At 33.7% G+C, this 13438-nt stretch overlaps 1 protein-coding gene across 1 annotated transcript in view; it reads right to left on the minus strand.

Moving 5' to 3' along the window:
- Positions 1–159: 159 nt before the first annotated feature.
- The window catches only part of LOC105623809 (serine/threonine-protein kinase Genghis Khan), a 13354-nt gene continuing 75 nt past the window's right edge, over positions 160–13438 (minus strand). Inside the window, exons 2-25 of the mRNA XM_012205186.1 lie at positions 13059–13232; positions 12662–12933; positions 12245–12544; positions 11982–12125; positions 11765–11887; positions 11451–11659; positions 10626–10840; positions 9535–10538; positions 9159–9394; positions 8780–8886; positions 5239–5402; positions 4467–4722; positions 3969–4255; positions 3492–3635; positions 3159–3294; positions 2718–2959; positions 2420–2600; positions 2120–2308; positions 1737–1922; positions 1397–1578; positions 1094–1192; positions 835–958; positions 520–677; positions 160–273 (exon numbers count right to left, since the gene is read on the minus strand). Of these exons, the coding sequence (XP_012060576.1) occupies positions 160–273; positions 520–677; positions 835–958; positions 1094–1192; positions 1397–1578; positions 1737–1922; positions 2120–2308; positions 2420–2600; positions 2718–2959; positions 3159–3294; positions 3492–3635; positions 3969–4255; positions 4467–4722; positions 5239–5402; positions 8780–8886; positions 9159–9394; positions 9535–10538; positions 10626–10840; positions 11451–11659; positions 11765–11887; positions 11982–12125; positions 12245–12544; positions 12662–12933; positions 13059–13232 (5246 nt within the window). The remainder of the gene's footprint in view (positions 274–519; positions 678–834; positions 959–1093; positions 1193–1396; positions 1579–1736; positions 1923–2119; positions 2309–2419; positions 2601–2717; positions 2960–3158; positions 3295–3491; positions 3636–3968; positions 4256–4466; positions 4723–5238; positions 5403–8779; positions 8887–9158; positions 9395–9534; positions 10539–10625; positions 10841–11450; positions 11660–11764; positions 11888–11981; positions 12126–12244; positions 12545–12661; positions 12934–13058; positions 13233–13438) is intronic.

Below are 13438 nucleotides of genomic sequence, written 5' to 3' on the forward strand. Positions count from 1 at the left end.
ATATATATATATATATATATATATATATATATATATATACTATAGGGACGCGACAGATACACATATGCATATGTATAATATATATCAAATTGATCGTTTTCCTTAAATATGTACTAGATACATACCGTTTATCTAAATCTTCGTAAAAGTTAAATAAATTTATGAATCATACGATGACGATCCATGATCATGGGCAGGACTCGGTGGCGTTGATGGATTTGAACTATTATTTGAAGCTATAGAATGTCTAGGGCTGCCACCAGATGGATGCTCCTATAAAAATCGTATATTACATACAAGATATATATTTTACACGCACGCACGCACGCATATATGTATACATATTTGCTCGTGTATAAATACACGTTTCATAATTACAAAATATGCTATCTATTTTTAAGAATTGTACGACGAACATGTAGATAAATTCAATAAATAAGGTGGCTCTTTGTGTTGCAATATATAATTAATCATAAATAATACACAAAGAAACATATATGTGTAAAAATAATAAATTACCTTGTTATGTAAAGATGCAATACTGCCAAGAGAGAGCGGAGTATGTGAACGCAAATGTAACGATTCAGAATCAATTTGGTCCACCGGAGTGCGCGGTAAGGAAGGAGGCGTGGCAGTTGGTCGTGGTGGCGCAGGACCTCTTCGTGATGTTGTCGAACCTATATACATATTTCATCTGATTAAATTCGATGCAAAAATTGAAAAATTTCCAGATATACAATTTTGTTTGTAACATTATATATGAAAAAACTAATTTATTAACATGTTACATACTTTATGTTACGTACTTTATTATTTTATTAATTTACTATATACCGTTATGCGGCGAATAACCAGAGTTTCTTGATATATGCGAGCTCAAGCGACGTGCGTCAGAAGGGGGATGCCTAGGAGGCAATGGTGCTGGTTTGTTCGGTGTTTGAAGCGTAGCATCATATAGCTATAAAAAAAATAAAGAGGAAAAAAAGTAAAGTGGAAAGAGAAGTCGCTTATATATTTGTCTTGATAGAATTGTATTAGGAAAAAATTGTTGATTTATTCGTTTATCAAAAACCGAGTAATTCGCATTACTTACTCTTTGCTGGCTACTATGAAGATGAGAACTACCATGATGACTCGTATGTTGCTGATCAGCAGTTTCCAATGTCGTAGGCAAATCTAATAAACGTTGTATCTACAATAAAAGAAAATATATGTAAAATAATACATATATTTTACATACTCAAATGAACGTTTATGTACATAATATTAGGATTAACAAATGTCAAAACGACTTTTTCAAATTATTTTTTAAAACTTGAACTCTTCTATACAATGTATTGTCTGCAATGACGCACGGTAATAATTGTCATTTATGAAATTTAAACTTTTTACATACCTGAATTCCATTTCCTGGACCCATATGACTAATATGATTAAAATTTGTCGGTGCAGAAATCATTTTCGAACGTCTATCTGTAGGACGAACAGCTCTATTGCCTTCTCGTAATGAAAATCTTCGTCGTGGCCTTGTCATTTGTCTACCGCTCGCATCCAATGGCATTAAATTTAATAATTCTCCTAAAATATTTATAATGTTAAACAATAACTAATTAATCCAACAATAACCAATCCAAGCAAACGGAATCAATTTTTTGTTATATAATTTTATATGTAATAAATATGTATATCGTCGCGCGCATCTTCTGGGTTCTTAAGTGGAAAGCATAGATACTTACGCTGATGTAAATTGCTGAGATAAATAACATACGGCATATCATTTATTATGCAAGACGTAAGAGAGCCTGAGATATTCAACGGTCGGGCTCGTTTCACATTAAGCGTTTGTAACCAGTCTCCAGATGTACAGTCAAACACATCAATATGAGTCTCGCTATACACCAATAGATATCCCTCACAATAACCTGAAATTCAAAATCGCGATTCATAAGTAACGAGGATGAATCTATAAATAAGATTCGTATTGAAGTATTTCGACGATCGAACTGAACGCTAAGAATATACATGCTAGCACGAGAGTAGCATAATCAGATAGATGTGACGTTTATCTGGAGACACGGTAGTGTCTCAACATTAAGAAAAACGAAGTTGTAGTACTTACTAACTGCCGTAGGAACTGCAGGATACATTATCTCCCGATCTCGACTCTTTCTTCCTTGATTATCAACATATACTGCTAATGTATGGAAGACTAATAAGAATTCACCGCGTGTCAATTCTATGCAACGTAACGCATCCACGGCACTATAAGTGAGAAAACCCAAGAGCGTATTCTCAGCGTGGACCAAGGCTGGAATAAGTACAAGAGAATTTGATAAAGATGCTTATAAAAAAAGATGATTACGATAAAATAGAACTGAGCGACAATACAGGGGATGTATTTGTCTTGTATCATACTTACAAATAGGATGATGATCTCCTAAAATGCTGTAAATGGAAAAACCTGACGGATAACCAACGCACAAACGTCCTTCAGAGAGAATTTGTAAGGTTTGTGCATGACATGGTAACATTAATTCACGAATGCGTTTATGCCTTGTTTTCGTACGTGTTATCTCATAGATGATAATTTGAGACGCGTTCTACAAAAAATAAGTTGCATTGTGTTACATACACATCTTGAAATGCAGTATTATACATATTGTAAATTATGTATTGTATTATATTTAATTGTACGTTATACTAATCGCGCGCCTTACTTGTTTTTTTATTGCAACGCATAAGCAATAATTAAGCGGATTCCGACGCACTACTCCAGTTGTTAATGTGATGCAGCCTTTAGTCTCTGCTACTTTAATCCATTCGACTTCATCTCCATCTAAAGCACGTACTGGAACCAGCCGTACATGACGTTGTTTTCCACTCAATACCACTATTAATTGCTCCTCCGTAACATATTCAAGAAGATATATCTTTTTTCCTTCCCCGACTCTCGCAATTTCTACAAATTCATTAAAATTTACGCCCAAGCTATACATATCGTTAGGTATAAGGTTAGGTTGCTTATTTAATTTGTACTTTTTTCTGTACGTGCGAATAAGGTCTCGCACTTTTAAACATCTACAAGGAAAGATGATGATATTTTTCGGTAAGTCTAAAGCATAAAGAATCGTCTTGATTAGACGGCTTCGTCTACTCACCATTACGATCTAAATCTAAGCAGAAGAGACCTTCCTCTGTACCAATGACTAGACGATCCGGATCAATAACCGCTCCTGACATCACATTTTTAATGAATGCCAAGGTATTGTCCAATAGTTCTTTCGCTCTAAAAATCTACAGCAACAAACAAAATATACCGATGATTAACGATGTATTATATTCGTAAAGAAAAAAAAATAGCATTTGCTATTTTCTGTTTTCTAGTAATAGTTAACCTAAATAGTTAAACTATGAAAGAGATATAAAAAGAAATGGAAAAATAAAGACAAGAAAGAATATATCGTATACTAATTCTATAAAACTATATATACCGTTGTGTTTGGAAGATTGTTTCTCTTTAAAATTCTATGAAGTTCACTTAAGGCTACTACCCATTTTGTTTTTTCGCTTTCCGTATCTGCCAACATTAACGTATGATTTCTCAATCCAGGAGGCTCCAATAATGACGTAGTTATCTAAATAAAAAAAGACAATTTACGCACCTTCTAAGTAAAAAAAATAATGTGTATTGTTATTATTGTTAAAATATGATACACACTCATAAGAAATTATGGAATATATAAACTTTCGATTATCAAGAATAGTAAATGAAAGAAACAAAATTATTATTGTTGGAAATTAAAATAGTGAGCTTGAATCAAAATATATCACTTTATCGCAGCTAAACCGAATAAAATTTACCGATATACAATAAAGGAGATACTACATGAATTATTTGTTTCATTATTCTGACACAAACAGTGAAAAGATTTCTAAGATCCGATTAAAATTAGATATTGAAATATTACCCTAAATATACACGGAATGTCCTTCTTTGTAGCGTGTATCACGTCGGAATCACGAACGGAGCTGACGCTAAATTCTTCGTCTCGCATATCCAGAACTTGCGAAACGTATACAGATGGCAAAGCATTGCGATCTGGTGAAATGTCATAAAGAAATAATTTGAAATCACAAACTACGACGAATTGACGCACCCAACCCTTTTTGACACCACCCATTTTTGGCACTTTGACGTATCCTTCATACGCAGTACCTATCCCACGTGTAGGATCGATCCCCAGTGGTCGTTTGGCTGAAACAAGCATGTCTCGAGTTGCAAAAGTCATACGATAAGACAGTTAACGTATCTAAATTGTAACTAATCGAGTTTTTTGATTAAACAGATGAATTCACATATCAAAATCTATATGTCTGAAATCTCTAATCAGTTTCTCAAATCTCAAATATTGAACAAAATTTAATCTTTTAAATGAATCTGCTTAAATAGTCATGGTATTACTTACTTTGATCATGGGGTACAGGGCACATTGAAGGTACTTTGTCGCAACAAGGCATATGGCACGCGAAGCCGCACACTTCGCATACGACTCCTTGCCTCGTTAAACCAACCATTAAAGACGTGCAATGATTACACTTTGTCGGTGCTGAAAACGTCCGTACGAGAAATTGATGTGATTTAGGCTTTGGTTGCAAATTGATTTGACCATGAGTAGACGAAGACTTATTCAGAAGTTCATGCGATAATGGCGAAGTTGGATCCTAAGAAATAGAAGAAAAATGAAAAAAAAAGGTAAAACTGTGAGTGAAATATTTTCGCGTGCATATATATATACACAACTAATTTACTTTATTTTTTGTTTCTAAATATACAGGGTGTTTCAAAATTCGCGCCCGCGGAGTATAAGAGATAATGTTAAAAGAAACAATTTTTTCCTTTTGCAAAATTGCGTCTGACAAGTTTAGTTTTGCAGAAGAGCAGATTGAAGTTATACGAGTAAACACAAAAATTATTTATCGAATGTAATTTTTTTACTACAGAAAAAAGTTGTTCGTTTTAACATAAAAAATAATTTTTTTCTTTAACAAATTGCCGATAAGTAATTTTTGCAGAAAAGCAGATTAAAGTTAACAAATAAGCGCGAAAATTATTTTTCGGGCGCAATTTTGTTAAAGGAAAAAGTTGTTTTTTTAGCTTAAAGTATCTTATACTTCACGGTTATACTACGAATTTTGAAATATCTTGTATAAAATATATATATATATTGAGATACTTACAATACTAAGTTCAGACAGATTACTTTTGCTGCTTGTAATACTAGGTGCACGATTGTCTTCAATGTCACCTTCCACACTGTCGACACTTCCATGACGTGTACTACTTGTGGTTTCTTTAAGAAAGTGCTCGAGATATGACATCTGTGATGTAGGACGTTCTAGAACTAATAAAAAGATTGGCTAAATAACGTGACAATGATAATAAAAGTATAAATATTTGGCAATAACAAAATGTAAAATATTTGCGAACATGAGAAAAATGACACTATTATTCTAGTACTAAAGTTTGAACGGCACGTAATGTTTTACCTGAAAATATAATAAATCTCTTAGTACATATATACATTTGCTAAATATGCATGCTTTATAAAAAAGAAAAAGTAGTAATTGCGTGCTTCTCTAATGTCTTTACGTCATAATATATAAAAAATATCACAAAGATACAGAATATTTTATGCTCTACATGCTCCATATTATGACAAATATATAACTATTGCAAGCTGGAATACGCACGAGGAAAAATAGCTTGAAACATTACAAGAGTTTCAATTCAATTTTCTAGTATATATATAAAAAAAATAATTGACACAATGCGCATATCTGTTAATTCACTGAATATAAAAAAAAAAACGCTCAATCAATTGATTGAATAGTAAAGCTATAGAGGAAGGTAAGTGAGACAACTTGGGAACGCAGTAGGAATTTAGTACCCAAATTTGATTCAGTTTAATTGACTGTTATATGACAACTTGATGTGACTATGGTACGACCAAGATTTAGGACCCAAATTTGATTGGCTAGCTGATTGCTCTAAATTGCCTTTATGTTGTCTCACCTGTCTTCTTCCATCATGAATAAAGCTAACTGTACAGCTTATAAAAGAATGCAACATTTACAAAATTCATTAACACCATTGCAACTTGTACACGGATATCGGACGTCACACATCAACATCTGCTTAGTTTCTGATAAGTTTCAAAAACAACACAGTGCTATGTTTTGTTCCTATCAAATTTTTTTCAAGAAAACACAAAAAATGGAAAAAGTGGAGTAATAAAAAGGAAACATAGCGCTGTATTATTAGCATGTATAATTAGCATGTCCAATCCAAAGTCACTTTTTTGCTGCCACATCATTTACCAGGCGGCGATATGGTGACGGCATTCTGACTGATGAACGTGTTGACTGGAACGAATCTAGTTAATAAGCGACAAGTCGTGATGCGGGGGGCACGCATTACTGGTAGGGGTGACGACGGCTGATGTACGATGATACGTTGGGGTTTGGTGCTAACGATGTTTGGAGGTTTGCTTGTTGTATCGCTGGATGAGACAGCTGTCACAAATATAGTTTGAAGATGAGCAACAAGAGGCCCCACACGCAGCTCGTTACGCCAATAAACAGAGGCACTTTGTAGTCTAGAAATCAGAATCGCATACCGTACTGGAGAATCGAATTACTATGCTACATAGATCCCAGTAATTACGATCTCTATAATTTATACTTTATATATTGATATACATAAACAAAATCTCAAAAACCTTATAAACCTTTCTCGTGCTTTCTAGATAAACAAACAATTTTCCCCAGTTTACAGACATTCAAATAACACGTTACACTGACAAATTAGATTGTTACATTAAATAACAATCGCGACTAAGACGAAGTATTTTTTATATGTATATTTCATGTAATAGTAAAAAAATATATACATATATACATATAATTAGTTTATCTTTTCATATTAAGTAAGATTTCCTCCATTTATACCAATTATCGATCTTTTTTCTTTTATCTGCATTTTTCTCAAATAAATCAACATAATGTATATTACGACAAAGATATTAGAGACGAATGAAAAAAAATCATCTCTTACAAATATCTCAGATATATAATATATTACATATGTATATGTACGACACATGCTAAAATAATTTTTATATCATAAATATATATAATAATTTCGCTGATGACAATTTTAATTTTATGCAATGAAAATAGAGATGAGTCAAGATACTTTAGTTCAAATCGAAATTACTAAGGTAATTGTGTCTGATAACATTTCCAAATCAAATGACCGAGAGATATATTTTAAAAAGAATTAACGACAATTTAAACAATCACTTATGACATCTCTCTTCCTTTGCTAGCATTCAGAAGAAACTGATAGAACATGTTGCATGGAGTATATTTTGTTTAGGAAGAAACAGTATACGAGTTTTAATGTTTGGAAAAATCAACAGATCCAAAAATATTGATAAATGTAGATGATTGAGTTGTAATACACAAGACAAGTGTAGTAAAATAAATAAATATGCAGTATGAATCAACAATATTACAGAGACAATATCTAAAAGAAGAAACTATCAAGTATGCCCTTATCCACAATCTTACGAATAAAGAATGAAAATAATTATTGAGAAAAGACATCATTGATATATAATCACTTTTTCGATAATATTTTCATAAGACTAGCTTCTATCATTTTATTCTAGCTAAGAATAAAATTCTATAGAGATTGTAGTGCTATCACCACTTTCATGTGAACAAAGTACAAAGTCTTTCAAATTACAAAACAGCATCGTTCTCTAGAACAGTGCTGAGATTTACTTGCGCATTTCAGTTGATTTTCAATGCCGATCGGCATTTAGATTGCGCGGGCTGGTGAAGTAAGAGGCAGAAACCAAGCTGAAATGTAAGTAAATCCCAGCACTGTTCTAGAAAAATTGTGTATATTATGTAATATTTTAAATTTTATATTATCTCGGAAGCTCATTAGTTAGTTGAAAATTCTTTTTCAGTGTACATTTACTGAATGTAACGAATCTCATCATTCGTCCGTAATTATAAATTATCATCATTAGGTGCTTTCCATTTAGTAACACAAGTCGACACAAGCATCATTTTAACTTTCTTGACATTCAGTGAAATAACGAACATAGAAACGACATTTGTGTCGAATGTGTCATCAAATAAAAAGCATTATGTGATCCATTATGTGGTTAAATATTACTGCATAAATATTAGGTGTAGTAAAAAGAAATCCATTATTTTTGCATGAAATTGAATGGAAAAATAATGGATTTCTTTTTATTACATCTAATATAACCTGATAAATAAATAATACTACATACAAAACAAAAAAAACAATTTATATCGATCTATAATATTCCCACAAACTACATTGATTCGAAGATACACATGCAAAAGCTGCCATTGAAAGTGCAAATATATTTAAAAAAATTTCATTGAGATTAGGATAGCCTCAGCCTATAAATATTTGATATATGCGCGCGCGCGCGCACGCGTCTACACGCACGCACGCATGCACGTACATTCACACAATTATCAGTATCATTTTCATAATGAGACTAGAATTTAAAACACGTTCAACATTTGTATAAAGATCACATCTACAAATCAAATAACGTATATAGCTACGACTCGCAGAACAAGTGTAGACGCAATATTTCCATAGCGATATAACGAACGGACTTTTGTGCATTTCTCGCTTTCCATTTGTCAATTGAAGTATACTTACAGCCATCCCCGGTATCGAGACGCGCTTGCAACTCTTTTACTTGCATATCTTTTCGCTTTAATTCATGCGACATGGTATCTAATCGCTGCTTGAAATCCCTCAATTCTCTAAAACAAGGAAAAAAACAAAAAAGACGAGAATAAAAATATTCAAATACTGTTAAGAATACGGCACACAAAAAACTTGAGTAGTAAGACGTAAGCAAATCAATATTTTGAATTTATTACTACTTTTGTTTATTGCCTCTATTATGATTGGCCGATTAGCTTACTGCTTACATTTTACTGCCTTACATTTTCTTATGTGCCAAAGCATTTATCGTTTTTTTGTTTGTAACTGGCGCAATATTATTTTTCATCAATTCCTTAGTGAAAATTACTTTTGTGCAGCTATCAAATCCGAACGAGTTTTGGTGAGTTCCTCTGAAATTGCTTGCTTCGCTTGTATTTCACTTTGTAAAGAGCTCTGCAAATTCAAAAGTTCCATCTTATCGAGCTTCTGCGATCGACGATTTCGCCAATTTTTATCCGTCATTGTAGTTCCACTTCCAACACCACCAATTCCACCAGAGTGTTTCAGGAATTCCAATTCTTCCGTCATTTTTGTAGCCAAAGCCTGAGATCAGAATAGATAATAATATCCTTTTGTAAACAGAGGCTAAGTAATTAATAAAAAATTTGTTCAATCTAAACGTCATCATATCTCGATAAATAATAGACATTCAAGGATAAAATAATCAAAACGCAAATGCGTACCTGCAAATATCCACGAGCATCTTTTTCATCTGATACCCACTGAATAATTTCGGTAATTTGAGCTTCCCACTGCGCTATAGCTTCTTTCTTGTTCCTCAACTCTTCGTATTCATCCTCCAACTGTCTTCTTTCACTCTGTAATCTATTAACGCTATCAGTGAGAGCACCGAGTTCTAAAACAAGCTTCTTATTTTCTTCAACTAATATAATCCTTTCCCTCTCATGACGCCTATTTAAGTCGTTTATAGTTTCTTCGCTATCGGTGATATTTTCCAATCTCGCAGCATCCAATTTCTCCTTGGTGAGTTGCACCTCTCTTTCCAACAGTTCTCTTCTAGTTTCCGCTTCGTGCAATTGTTCTTGCAAACTTCGAATTTCAAGGTTAAATCTACTTTGTTGTTGAGTCAAGTTTTCGTTATACTGAACCTCAAGCTTTTCAACTTCCGCTTTTAATCTATTAATTTCTTGAGTGGCCAAAGTGTGATTCGCACTAGCATCATTTCCAAGAGAACGTTGTCTGATCTTCTCCATCTCTTCTTGCATCTGTTTGCAATATTCCTCGCTGCGTTCTCTTAATTTCCTTTCTTTGCTCGTCTCTGCCATCGCTTCGTCGATTCTATTCTCCAACTCTCTACGCAGTTTCTCAGCTTTCCGAATATCATGGCGTAAAGTATCGACCTTCTGCATCGCAACTTCTAACTCTTCCTCTTTGTCACGAACTTGTCTCGATAATTTTTGCTTCTGTTGCCGCAGTTCGGATAATTTATCTGATACTTCCGTATATTCCGTCATCGCGAGCTTACGTTGCGTGAGCGCATCCTTCAATTCCTTGTCTTGAAGTTTTAATTTCTCCTGCGCGTCCAACTTATCCTTGATAGCTTCTTCTTTCTCTGAGCGTAAACATCGAACTAATTTCTCAAGTTCTCGATATTTCATCATGTCACCGTTATCTAAAGTTCGTAATTCGCGAGGAATATCCATAGATTTCAACTGCGACTCCAATTCTATATAGAACAAGCAGATATTACGTCAATGTTCTAACACAAACACATACATACACAAACTACGGAAATTTAAACTTATAATTTTACCACAATTGCGTTTTGTGAGCGTGTTTATTTCATCTTGAAGTTTTCTGGTTGCATTATTAGAATCTGGTGAGATACCAGGCGAAGAATGACTTATACTCGAATGATTTTTCATATCGTCAATAGTTTGTACCAATCGTATATTTTCTTCTTCGAGTATCTGTATACGTTTGTCTGTCTGAGATAGAGTAGAAATACAACCCAGATCCGATATGCAACTGTAATGTTAAAAACTGAAGATAAAGCAAATAATATATTATGAAAATCGACAAATTCGGCATATAGTAACACGCTATTCGCAACAACTCGATTCGTCTAATCAGTCCTACAGTGTTTCGTAAATACAGCGATCAGTTTTGCTCTATAAAACAACAATACGAATAATGCCTTGAGGAGCATTTCAACTGCCGACGATGTTATCGCTATGTAAAAAGTAATACTTTTATCTGCTTTTGAGATTGGTTTCATATTGATATTTGCACCAAGCAAAAATATATCCGCTATCAATCCTCGATCAAACTGACTAGCGAAATCAGTGTAATATAAGTGATGGAAAAATATAATATTTCCTTTCATAAGAGATGGCTATATTGCGATAATTTTTACAAAATGACAGAGATTTCAGATACAAATCAGCGATATTTCTTGCAGTATTATATCTGCTTTATTTAATATCACTCTAGCGATATTAATTGTTACTCGGGTCATGTGACTTTTACGTCTTTTTGTAATGTGACAATCAAGGAAATAATGGAACATTAATATTCGTGAGCGTCATGTCGTCGCGTATGGTTACAACACAAACATTAGAAAGGACATGTTACATACCTTCCTTGCGTGAAACTAAAACCAACAAATGGTAAATGAAGCGCAGAAAAGGCAGAATTTGCGGCTGGTGGAACAGCATCGGAAGTGCGAACATCAGTATCATCAACGTCAAAGTTGGACGTGTCACTAGGTGATGAAACTTCAGGAATGTATGGCGCGGTACTATCTCTCAGCGTATCCCAATTGACTCCGTCGAACCACGGATGTTTCTGCATTTTTAATTATTAATATTTTTTAATTATTAATATTTTTTAAAAATAACATATTGGTAAAATCTTAAAATATGCTGTCATAATTACTACAATAAAAACTACCTTGAAGTCATCTATTCCGTTTTGGCCTAGTCTAAATTCAGAGCTGCAAATCAATTTCCGCATCAGGTCTTTGGCTTCTTCAGAAACATCATACATAGCGTCCATAGGAAAATCAAAACAATTCTACGAAAAGGAAATGTTAATTCCAATTTTTAAGCAACAAACAAACGGTGTTGTTTTAACGAAAAAAAAATCTATAGGAATTTTAAAGTTTTACCTTGTGATTCATAATTTTTCCATAAGTCTCGACTAGAGATTCTGCGTAAAAAGGTGTTTCGCCATAGAGCATTTCATACATACACACTCCAAGAGACCACCAATCGCATTCAGGACCATATTGTCCTTGACCATCCTCCATTGCCTAACAGTAGTAATAAAATATAAAAGATAATGCAAATATGATAAAGTATACAACATGCAAATGTGATGAGCGAGAAAGGTCAAAGTAACATATCTTTATCCTGCAGAATAATGTATTACCCTCAATATCTCTGGTGAAATGTAATCCGGTGTACCAACAGCGACGTTACTTTGCACCGTACCATCTTCGAACAGTCGTAAACAAGAACCGAAGTCAGCTAATCTGATATGACCATTTGCATCCAATAAAACATTATCGGGTTTTATGTCACGATGTACATAGCGTAAGTCATGTATAGAACCTATAGCTAGCACCATCTCTGCTATGTAAAATCGAGCCATGTCCTCGGGTAGGCGATCCTCGAATTTGCTCAGTAACGTTAATAAATCTCCACCGCAGTAGTAATCCATGACCAGATACTGTGGCAACACAATACAAAAAACAAAGCAATACAATCAGTCACAGCAATTAGCGATACAAAGGGTGGTCAATACTTTGTACAAACATAAAAGTTGTACAACATTAAGTGATATTACCAAGTTATTGTCATCTTGAAAGGCATAATGCAGATTCGTGATCCATCTGCGATCACCATACACTAATACATCCCTTTCTTCTCTAAAGCACGCCGTTTCAGCACGTTTTAACATTTCCCATTTGTTCAAAATTTTCATAGCAAATACTTTGTCCGAGCCGCGCATTCTTACAACGCATACTTCCCCAAAAGCACCTCTGCCAATTACTTTGACGATTTCAAAGTCTTCTCGTGTCAATTGCAAGTTTTTGATGCATGAAGTTATTGGTTTCACTGCAAAGAATCAATGATGTGATCGACATGTATGTATGTATGTATACACGACAGTCAAATACAGACAAAGTTTAAGAACAAAGATAAAATTATCTCGCCGAGATTTAAAAGAAACAATCCCTTACCAAACTCAATAAAATCGGAAACAGTCTTTTCACGGCGTAACGAAGAATTGCAGCATTCGTCATATAGCACAAGCAAAACATCGATAAGTGTCTCAATCGAAACGATATGACCAGCTCGTCCACTTTGAGCAGAATCACCGATAAACAGGCCTTCAAGTTGGCATAATTTTCCTCCTATGACCTAAAAAACTATTTTTACATATGTATAAATACAGTATAAATTAGCTAATAAAAAAAGACTATAATTATGAAAAAGTATATATGTTAAAGGTGCATATCTTGTGTGTATGAATACACAAATATATCCATACTTGTCCATACAAATATATCCATATTGCAAAATACTTCTTGCAATCTTTTGTAAAATTATATCCTAATAT

This window comes from Atta cephalotes (genome assembly GCF_000143395.1).
Source record: "Atta cephalotes unplaced genomic scaffold scaffold00064, whole genome shotgun sequence".
Taxonomy (NCBI): Eukaryota; Metazoa; Arthropoda; class Insecta; order Hymenoptera; family Formicidae; genus Atta; species Atta cephalotes.